Genomic DNA, 12,156 nt, shown 5'->3' with positions numbered 1-12,156 from the left:
AAATTGTCAAATACTTTTAATTACTAGATAATATATTTAAAAATCACAACTGAGCGCTCATTCTGCCTCATTTTCCAGAGTAATGGAATATAACTTCATTAATTTTGTAATCATCCGCTTGCTATTTCGGCGTCCAATGCTTTTTCTAGTCAATTAAAATGATTTTCCTTGTGAATTAGGTAAAATATATTTGAGTGGGAAGAAAAAAAAGAATAAGAAAAAAATGAAAAGATATTGCAGATTCTGCTGTCAGACTACATGACATCAATTTTTCGATAAATAGATAATAGCTAAACATCGTTGCGGTTTGTTGACCTTGAGCCTGCAGTGAAAAACAATCAACTATTGCCGACAATCCGTCCACCACTAGCGCCAACTATTGCAAAGTATGCCTGTGCTCATCCAGTTTGGTCAGTGTGTGTATACCACGAGATAAATTACGTCATATAATTATGCTACGTCGGAAGGAAGACTTAAAACAAAGATATTTTTTTCTTTTCCTACACTATTTCAAATGAAAACAAAGGGCAGTCTTTGTCGCTGAAAGAGCCCCGCCTTCATTTTATTACCGGATTTTGTTAAGTGGATTAGTTTCATGAAACACTTCGACCAATCTGTTTCCAAAATAATGTTTTTGACGGTGCTCTGTTTAGGTGGCGAAATCCAAATGATCTGGTGAATATGCTACTGCTTTAACACGTATCGTTTGATTCCCAACTTGGAATGCTTTAGTTTTCAAATAAGTGCATTGCCTTTTGGACCACAGAATTGCAAGAGTCCTGTTTACAGCTAAGTAGTATATGGCAGTTCTTATAATATACTACTCAAAATTTGATAGTGATCATGTTTTTTAATATAAAGTACATACGTAGTTCAAGAAAACGATATATCAACACTAATTGTTATCAATTGGCATTGTTTCAGGTTTCAAATGTCATAAGATAACAGTACCAAACCAATTGTGTTCAAGCGCAACGGACTCCTAAACATGATAGGGGTCAAAAGCAGGCGTATATCAGGTTGTCAACACCTTTGGAAAGTCAACAGAATATCTTTGAACTTTTCTTAAACCAATGTTAGTAGCGTGTGTGATGTCCACGAACGTCAATAACAGCTTGACATCGCTTCCGCATGTTGCTGATAAGCCTCCGGAGCTGTTGCTGAGGGAGTCTGGCCCATTCCTTCTGAAGCGCTGTTCTGAGCTGAGGAACCGTTGTTGGCTGGACCGGAAGAGCAGAAACAGCTTTCTGAAGCATGTCCCAGGCATGCTCGATCGGGTTCATGTCGGGGGAATGAGCCGGCCAGTCCATTCTCTCGATGGTAGCATTTTCCAGAAATTGGTTTGTGATGTTTGCTCTGTGTGGGCGCGCATAATCATCCATGAGAATGAAATCGGAACCGATTGCACCTGCATACGGACGAACATAAACGTCCAGGATCTCGTTACAATAACGAACAGCCGTCAACGTACCGTTTTCAATTACGTGTGACTGTTTTCCCGTCCATGCTGATTCCGGCCCATATCATAACTGAGCCCTTGCCATAACGGTCATGTTCGGCGACACAAACTGGAGCAAAACGTTCATTACGTCCCCTCCACACTCTGGAACGTTGATCTGTAAAGTCAATACAAAACTTTGACTCGTCTGTAAAAAGCACTGTGGTCCATGCGTTTAACGTCCATCCTACGTGTTGACGTGCCCAGTCCAAACGCTCCTGGATGTGGTATCGGGTCAATGTGATGCGAATTGCCACATGTTTAAGTTGTTACATGTATGCCAAAACGCCTTATTTCGTGGGTATGCATTTTTCCGTGCCGGCCGTGCACGCGCTGGTAGCAATACAATCAATATCATCGAACATTCTAGAGGCCTACGAAGGGATAACACTAATGCTTTGAAATTAAATAAGCGTGCTTATTTGGTTAAGTTTTTACAAATAACTAATCAAGTGATCCTTATCAAATTTTGAGTAGAATACTAATTTTATTGCGTTGCTGTGCGTAATTTGTGCAAAAGTTTCGCTTTGTTGAATATTCACGTTGTGATATAGAACAGCAATACTTAATATATAGATGCTTGTTATAGCGCACGCAAACGTATTATAAATGTAAATGACCAGGATGGTAACTGCAGCTGCCACTCAATGCATGACCAATCCAATGACATCACACTCGACCCACTGCAGTAAATACACCAGTGCTAGCAGATTGTATGTGTTGACTGTAAGAAGATATCGAAACTTAGCACAATATTTAGCAGATACATTTTTAATGTAATATTTAAGGCAGATATATAGAGGATATTTATTGATTTCACAAGGGCAATGCAAACATATCCAAACAAGCCTTATTTTATGGTAATAAATCACATCAAAACATACATCACCAACTATAAACGTATAATTTACTTTCAAGGGTCCGAGCTGTCAGATCACTAGGCTGTAGCTGATAGAAAAGTATGTTCAAAACGAGTACACTTGAGGTAGTCATTGAAGCTGTGTTCCAACTCTAAATCTGTGAAAGCAGTTTGTTAGACAACTTTTTGTAAATTTACCCATATCTTCCTCTCATCATAGGTAGTCATTTAGAGAAGAGATGATGATTTTTTTTATAATTGAATTTTACATTTCTACCATGTTTACCCTTCAAGGCAAGTGATGTTATGACGTTATTACTTGAACATGTCAGACAGGTTTTTTTGGAGGAAAGGACCAAAACATTTGTTGAGACCTTTTAACCTATATGAATATGTCGTGTATATGATTATATAAGTTTTGATATAATCTTTGCTTCAAAAAGCCTAGATTTTTTTAAATATAAACTAGAGCTGTTACTGGAGTACCCCCGAATACCCCCAAATGTCGCCTGGACACAGGAACGGCAAAGTATTTCATTGAGAAGAAGCCACAACTTCGAGGTTATTGAACACTGTATTTGCACTTGTCATGCTTAACAAAAGTGTATTGTTTAATTTAAATCTGTTGAGTAATTAAGAAGTTATAGTCCTGACAAAATAATTGAAGGTTTTTTATTGTGGTGAAATGCATAAGCTTACTTGGCAATCATTTAACGGTTAAGTTATTCATTTATGTTGAGTGACAAAAGTAGAGAAGTAATTAAAAGAGCAGTATGTATGTCCATTAAATGCTATTATACCTTCTTTGCTTGAATTTTAGGTAATGTGAAATCGTTATCGTACTAAAAATCGAGAATTAAATACCCTGAAATTTGTAATAATTGAAGAGTTATGGTTCTTTGTACACTGCACATTTGTCATTGTGCTTCAAGTTTTCAAGTTATGCTCCGGACAAGATAAAGTTACATAGGACAATGACTTTGTGTTTAGCTGAATTATAGTTACGGTCATTGTACACTACACTTTCTCTTATTGTGCTTCATCATTGTACGAAGTTTAATTAAATTCCGTAGTTTTCAAACTTTGCTCCGGACAAGAAATTTAAATTTAAATTACAGGAGTATCTTAAGAAATTTTTATGATCTCATGAAACAGTCATGCAAATTGTTGAATTTAGAAGAAGGTACAATTTTAAATTAAGATGCTTCTGTAGAGCCCTGTTGGGTCAAAAGATTTTGAATCTAGGTAACATTTTTAAATGCAGTAAATGGCCTGTTTGAATCAATATTCTTATCTCCGAACCTTTGGTAGGTTTAAATTTACGGTGATAAACATTCAATATTAAATAACTCAACTTCAAGGTGATGTTCACAGCTAACAGATATCAACGAAGATATTTTACTTCAATCCTAAGCATTGTTGATGCAAAGACTATTGGAATCTTGCTTAAAGTTGTGACATTTAAATATTTCATGAAATACTCAAACTTTCTAGTTTGAAATGGCTTCAAAGCTCACAGGGTCCGTGAAAGACCCAATGTCAATGGCATCTGATTTGATCCATGAGTTTGTTTGCTCGCCGTGTGAAGAGGACAAGCTTAATACTGAGGCCAAGTATTTCTGTGGGGAATGCTCGAAGTACTACTGTGACCAATGCCTGACATTTCACTCCAAAATCCTTAAACAGCATGCTGTTGTGGGCTGTGATGATGTGGACAAGTGGGTGGGGCAGGGCAACACTCTCATTTCATGTGACCTTCACCCTCGTAAGGTCATTGAACTTCTGTGTGAGGACCACGATGAGATGTGCTGCCACCTCTGTGTGAGCTTGAATCACAGGTTTGTGATTTACTTAATATGATCAAAGAATTCAGACAAAGTAATATTAACAAGTTATTAAATCGTTGATAATTATAGGATTTCAGCCGTTCTCCCATCAGTTACGCACATTTGGGGCATTTTTTTTTCTGACTTTCTTATATAACGATGTCTTTACTTTGTTATTAAAGTTAAATACCTCTGACAAATTGTGTAGAAATTTAACCCACACAATTCACTCCGTTTGTCTACAGAAACCTTATGAAGTTACCCACTAAAATGCGTCGTTACGGAACATATATTAATCATCGGAATATCTTTGGAAATACTATTTTACTAACACATTAGATTGAATGATTTGATACAAAGGTATTGGGAAGATAAAGACAAATGGTTAACTTTAATAACAATAGTATATACCATATCTCTTTCTGAAACTTGTATATCCGGGATGTAAAAAGCTTGTATTATAAGCAAAGATTTAAAAAAAAATATTGCCATTGTTTAGATGTAATGCACAAACAAGAAATGTCGTCATTAAGGTGGTCAATTAATATTTTAGATAGAAGCAGAACACAAATAAAGCATAACTTTTAATTAATGTAACGTTGCCAAACAAATGTTGCTACACAAATGTTAAACCAACAATAATCACATTCTGTTACGGAACATAAGTTACTGTAAATGTTGCAAATGTGTGAACAATGCATTCAAAAAATTATAATGTTTTTGATTAGCCGTTTAAGCTTCATTGAAGCATCATTGTCACAATTTCACATAATCTAAGAAACCATAAGTAACTGATAACAACAACAACAGGGGTATATATATATCTTCGCTGATCTTGTTGTTGCAGCTGTACTTCGTCAATATCTGGGCTAATATTTGAAAATGAATGTCTTTCTTTGATTTCTTCTTTCTAGCCATTTCCCTGATTGCATGTTTCTAGTAGTCCTCTCTACATTTTTGTCGCTGTTGCTCTTTCTTTTCACCAGATAACTCATAAGTGGGGACATAATTTTTCTGTTTTCTTCTTCTCTCTTTTCTAAAGTATGATTCGTAGTTTTCCTCTCTCTGCTTTTGTCTCCATTTTCAATGTCTTTCGGCATTTGATAGTGCCATTTTGAAATAGAAAACCAGTGCAATTTATAAACTTAGTATTAATAATCATCTTAAACTTTTTAATCATGATTCATCATCATGATTATTAACTTCAATATAATGATCATTATAACTATTATCATTATCATTATTATCATAAACAAACTGTTAAATAATTTAAAGGACATTACGATTTAATTTTGGGATTATACAATTAAAAAAATCATTCTAAACAGAGCATTTATTAGTACTATGTTCCGTAACAAATTTGCCATGTTCCGTAACGGAAAGCTGCAACTTTACAATGCACAATGCAAAACATGTTAGATTTCCAGGTCATATTGAACAACATTTGCATACATCTTACTCTTGAAAAACTCATTTGAACCTGTTTAATAAACATTCTGAATATTAGTTTTACGGTGCACAAAAAGCTAGTAAAATGCTATGCTTCCGTAACATTTTTTTTGTGGCTGTTTGTTTATCGGGGCTTTCTTTTGTCATTAAAATATTTATTCCATGTCTAAAACCAATAATATATTTCAAATTGTCAACTGCCTATGGATAAAATGCATATATCACATCAACTTATGATGTCACAATAATAACCTATGTTCCGTTACGGATATTTAAAACGGGTAAAATTCTATATAAACATCGTCATCTTACGACTTTCAACCCTTTTCTTTTCTGCAAATAATGTTTGCAATCGAATTCACCAGTTAAACTGCTTATACAAGTAAAATATATTTCAACTTATCATAATACAAAAAGTACAGTGATTTTCACTTACCTTTATTTACGGAATTTTATCACAAAAAGTCGATTAACAATTTTTTTGCAGACAAAATTATGACGTGTCAGCGGAGGCGATGAAGAGGTAAACAGTCACGCGGTTATTTGAACCATATACTGTACCGCATTTAGGATAATCGATTCGTTGCGGAAAATAGTCGTTACGGAAACATAGTGAAATAAGGCTTCTGCGGGACACACTGGTCACTTTTCTATGCCGATAGCATTTATTTTACTCTGTTTTATTTCAAGAAATACAAATCAATATTTTTCAATCTTTATTTGATTTATATAAAGTACATTGGAGTATATGCGGCAGTTACGGAGGCATAGCATTTTAAACGCGACATTCGTATTTTCTAAAATAAAATCGTTTGTGTTAAATTGTTTTACCGTAGGAGTTTTATTTATTAATTTTAAACCAAATATAGTATTTGGACATTATATTGGATACGGATTTAAAAGAATATAACACACTTTAGCATTGTTGTATCATGATTTATCATCATGATTATTAACTTCAATATAATGATCATTATAACTATTATCATTATCATTATTATCATAAACAAACTGTTAGATAATTAAAAGGACATTACGATTTAATTTTGGGATTATACAATTAAAAAAATCATTCTAAACAGAGCATTTATTAGTACTATGTTCCGTAACAAATTTGCCATGTTCCGTAACGGAAAGCTGCAACTTTACAATGCACAATGCAAAACATGTTAGATTTCCAGGTCATATTGAACAACATTTGCATACATCTTACTCTTGAAAAACTCATTTGAACCTGTTTAATAAACATTCTGAATATTAGTTTTACGGTGCACAAAAAGCTAGTAAAATGCTATGCTTCCGTAACATTTTTTTTGTGGCTGTTTGTTTATCGGGGCTTTCTTTTGTCATTAAAATATTTATTCCATTTCTAAAACCAATAATATATTTCAAATTGTCAACTGCCTATGGATAAAATGCATATATCACATCAACTTATGATGTCACAATAATAACCTATGTTCCGTTACGGATATTTAAAACGGGTAAAATTCTATATAAACATCGTCATCTTACGACTTTCAACCCTTTTCTTTTCTGCAAATAATAGTTGCAATCGAATTCACCAGTTAAACTGCTTATACAAGTAAAATATATTTCAACTTATCATAATAAAAAAGTACAGTGATTTTCACTTACCTTTATTTACGGAATTTTATCACAAAAAGTCGATTAACATTTTTTTTGCAGACATAATTATGACGTGTCAGCGGAGGCGATGAAGAGGTAAACAGTCACGCGGTTATTTGAACCATATACTGTACCGCATTTAGGATAATCGATTCGTTACGGAAAATAGTCGTTACGGAAACATAGTGAAATAAGGCTTCTGTGGGACACACTGGTCACTTTTCTATGCCGATAGCATTTATTTTACTCTGTTTCATTTCAAGAAATACAAATCAATATTTTTCAATCTTTATTTGATTTATATAAAGTACATTGGAGTATATGCGGCTGTTTACGGAGGCATAGCATTTTAAACGCGACATTCGTATTTTCTAAAATAAAATCGTTTGTGTTAAATTGTTTTACCGTAGGAGTTTTATTTATTAATTTTAGACCAAATATAGTATTTGGACATTATATTTGATACGGATTCAAAAGAATATAACACACTTTAGCATTGTTGTGTTCTAGTTTAAAATCGTTACGGTAGCATAGTCACATTTCGGCGACAGCCGTATTTGATAAGATTTGCGGACAATATTGATCTCTTACTTAAACTTCTGCTGCAATCCTTATCATGTATGGGTACTTTATTGATTATATACGAAAAATCGTCTAAAAACACTATAATAGTTTTTTTATTAAAAAATCTCAAGCGACAGATTTTTGTGGTTATAATCGTTTTTCAGATAAAATTGAAAGAAAATCGTCGAGTATTTAAACTACAAAATTTAGGCTAAGCAGCTAAAAACATCTCAAAGTTATTCTTTAACTCTTAATTAGATATGATTAAGCTTTTTTGTACATTTTATAGCTCTTGTAATGTTGGAGACAGGAATTTTTCAAAATTGCGTCAATTAATGGAGAATCGCTGTTATGTGGCTAAGATTAAGAGAAAAGCAAGTTGTAACTTCTGCAAACATAACTGAATGTTAAAAACCTTTGTGATGAGTCTAATCTTGTTTTATTTTCATTGTTTATAACTTGAAGAAATCATAAATCAAATTAAATCTAAAGCAGGTCCTCGCCAACAACCAAATCTAATCTACACAAGCTCTAACTTAAAGTTCACAGAAATACAGATTGTGATCAAAATGAAAAGCAATAAGCGGGTGAAATAAGAATATACATATAATTTTCCATATTTGAGCATAAAGAATGATAACCTTGAATCATTATAACTTAATTAATTGTCCCTTGCAAGTGTGTTATAAAGGAAATACCACAAAGATAATTCATTTTATACAACTGTGTCAGTCTCTCAGAAGTGTTTAGACATAAATAGACGTCATATGATACACAATTGAACTCAAAGAGTTCAGGAAAAAAATGTGAGTAAGCGAGCCTTTCATGGATGAGTTGAATACAATTGTGTATGATATGATGATTAGTGTCAGATTCTTTATATCACATGCTTTTCCAGTAGAAAATAGAAAGATCGACCTACTAAATTTCACCTGTTCTTGTGACAATGAGCCGAATGCCATTTCCCGTGCTATGCATTCCAGAAATGTAGTGCCCCGAATGATTCAAAACCACATATCAATTTGATCATTTAAAGTGAAATACAAAAGGATATCCAGAAAAATTACAATGAAAAAAATAATTAGATTTTCATATCCAGTAAAATTGAACTGAACAACTGCCTGAATGGTGATCACATCATTAAATCTTAACAGCAGTTCTATATTGATCACAATTATAAAGTTTTATTTAAATTGTCACATGATAGTTAATACTGACTAAAAACTGTTCACAAGCTCAATTGATTTGGTCCCAAAATGACTTTCAAACTCCATTTCAGACCAAACCATGAGTCTGAATCCTATTATTAGATGGCCATGCTAGTGCTCCGCTGGTTGTGCGTTCAAATCCCAGGGCACACTTTTCTTCCACGGTTTATACACAGCAAGGGTCATTGGCATAGGCACAAAAAACATTTAGTCAAAAACTGCCAGAATACATACTTTTCAGAAGGTACCCAATCAAATTTCTTTGTCGTGGACATCATTATATCAAATGCATTGACAGTCTTTGTAGGTGGCACGTATTCTTCCTCTGTTTTTGACTAATTCTCTATGACAATGCATTTGACCCCGAATTGTATCAACAGGGTGCCCGGAATGTCATTTGGTATGACGATTTTCCTTAATGTTTACCTGCATTTCCAGCCTTTCCATATCCACAAACATTCTTTACAAGTGTATTAGAGGGAATGCTTGTGTTAATAATATGGGAGACAGTATCATTTTCATTTATTTTAACAAATGAATTTACTGTTTTGCTGTCCGAGAAATAGCCATGTTTCTTCAAGCGTTGTGGTCCAATCAATCGTCTGGATACAAAAATCAGAGCTTACGATTGGATGACATTTAGACACTGGCTATAAAAACGGTAAAAAGTTTAAGTGGAAGGAGTTGTCTTTCTTTCCCCGACGTTTTATTTTAATCGACAGGAAAAATTCGGAGCTGAGGGAATAAAAAGTTTGGGATTTCCAATTTTTTTCTGAAATCATGTTTTATTAGCGGTGGGTTTGTTTAACGAACAATCAAAAAGCAGAGGCCCAAATTTTGTTATGTGTTCATGACATAATTTTCTGTTTATACACAAGAAGTACTGTACGTCTTTCAAAATGTGTTTACGAACTCAAGACAATATGTCACCATTGTACTCTGAAGATTCAGATGAAAAATGTAATACTGTTTTCAAATAAACCCCAATCATAAATACAAAGTTAGAAATTAACGCATGACTTGCTAGAATATTGCATTTAAAGCAATCATTACTTTTGCAAACTAGTTATATAAATAAATTTTCTGACCAATAGAAATAGTGTTCTATTATAAAATGTGTAATACAGAAAAATATGTGATGGCTATATTAGCATGTGATAAGTAATAACATATTTCATGTTTTTCTGTTTGATGCATCATGGATTTACACGGATTTGCTTTTTATCATTTTTTATAAAAAGATCTTAAAAACAGTTAAGTTGGCAAAATAAAAACAAGAACGTCACAGGAGTGTGACAAATGCTCCTTAAAGACCTCGTAGCCATTAGTATTTGAGACTACACATGGACAGACAGCCTTGATTATGTAACATATTTTCATGATGAACTAACCTACCTTCTTATAAAGTAACTGAAATATTGATTTGTAACAATAGCATAGTAATGTACATGGAAAAGATAAGTCACTGCAAGTTCTAGTGCGTGTCAACTCTTCTCTTTGCCTTCATGTTCTTCAGTTATTGATCAGAAACAGCTTAAAACCATCATAAACTTGACTTTCACCCACTGACCTCAAAATCAAAATGGTTAATCTGCTGGTATTTCCCACCTGCCTACCAAGTTTTACATTAATTGGTCTAAGCGTTCTTCATATATTGATCAGAAATGGATTTTCACTTGGAGGTCACCATAAACTTAACCTTTTGACCAATGACCTAAAAAACAATGTGACTGATCTGCTGGTCATTACCAACCTGCCTACAAAGTTTAAGGTGTATGTGCCAAAGCGATGTCTGTTATTGATAGGAAATGGATTTTCAACTTGAGATCATCATAACCTTGACCTTTGACTTACTGACATCAAAATCAAAATGGTTAATTTGCTGGACATTTCAAACCTGCCTACAAAGTTTAAGATTACTGGGTCTAAGCGTTCTTCAGATATCATATTGATCAAAAACGTATTTTCAGCTTGAGGTCACTAAGACCTTGACCTTTGAAACATCAACTTTAAAATCAATAGGGTTCATCTGCTGGTCATTACCAATCTGCCTACCAGGTCTATGAAAAACAGCTTTCCTCAGTTATTGATCGGAAATTGAGTTTTAGCTTGATGTCACCACTATCTTGACCTTTGACCAATTGACCTTAAAGCATCTGCTTGTCATTACATACCAAGGTTTAGGTCCCTTGATTCAGTTATCGATCGGATACAGTGGGGACTGACAGATGGATGCCTGATTACTATTTGCCACTTCAGAGGCATTAAACTAAAACAAATAGGTATGGTAAATCTTTGGAACCAAAAATTAATTTGGTGTGGCCTAAAGAAAAGTTGAAAGGCACCAAGGCCATATCATGGAAAAACCAAGAGACAACAAAATCATAATTTTAGACAAAATAACCCTTGCATACTCATGATTAGGTATAATTCAATCAATGGCCTGTTGATGAAAGTATTTAAGTTAACTTGTTTATCTTTTCACAGAATCCAAAGACAGGTCACACATACAATTTTTTATTCTTTAATATGACCTCCCATCACGCATTCACTACATTTATTTATCTCAACAACAGGATGTGCAGAAGCATCAGCTTGATCTCAGACCTGGCCAAGGGCATCCACAAGATGGCAGACTTCAAGCAGCTTCCATCTAAGGTTGCTAATGTAACAACAAGTCTGAACCAGGTAAGAGAGGTCGAAAGAAGAACCAAGGCTCCTTGAAGACCTCTGGCAAGTCCATGCTGACAAAGATCAAGGACCTGAGGAAGAAACTGAACCAGCTGCTGGATGCACTGGAGAAGAAGACAGTGGAACAGATGGACATCGTCCTGGCTAACCTGAATGACACACTAGAGAAGGACATTGACTCCTGTACAAGCATACATGACCAGCTGAAGGCCTTGATGGACACCATCCAAGCCCAGTGCAAGGACGATGAACCAAGCTCCTACATTAGCTTCAGGAAGTGTGAAAAGAAGATGGCAGAGGCCAAGAGCCTGCTCCAGGAGTTGTCCACCAAACCTGAACTGACTGCAACATTCAAGTCTGAAACCACAATTACACAACTGCTGTCTGATTTTAACATACTAGGCATCGTCCAAGAAATACAGATTGGACATC

At 34.4% G+C, this 12,156-nt stretch overlaps 1 protein-coding gene across 1 annotated transcript; it reads left to right on the top strand.

Moving 5' to 3' along the window:
- Positions 1–3,857: 3,857 nt before the first annotated feature.
- On the top strand, positions 3,858–11,757 carry LOC128244067 (uncharacterized). The gene is made up of 2 exons (XM_052962083.1): positions 3,858–4,195; positions 11,610–11,757. Exons 1-2 carry the CDS (start codon positions 3,858–3,860, stop codon positions 11,755–11,757), a joined length of 486 nt encoding a protein of 161 aa, XP_052818043.1.
- Positions 11,758–12,156: the final 399 nt, after the last annotated feature.

This window comes from Mya arenaria, chromosome 8 (assembly GCF_026914265.1).
Source record: "Mya arenaria isolate MELC-2E11 chromosome 8, ASM2691426v1".
NCBI classification, from domain to species: domain Eukaryota; kingdom Metazoa; phylum Mollusca; class Bivalvia; order Myida; family Myidae; genus Mya; species Mya arenaria.
This window is presented reverse-complemented; position numbering and strand designations above follow the sequence as displayed.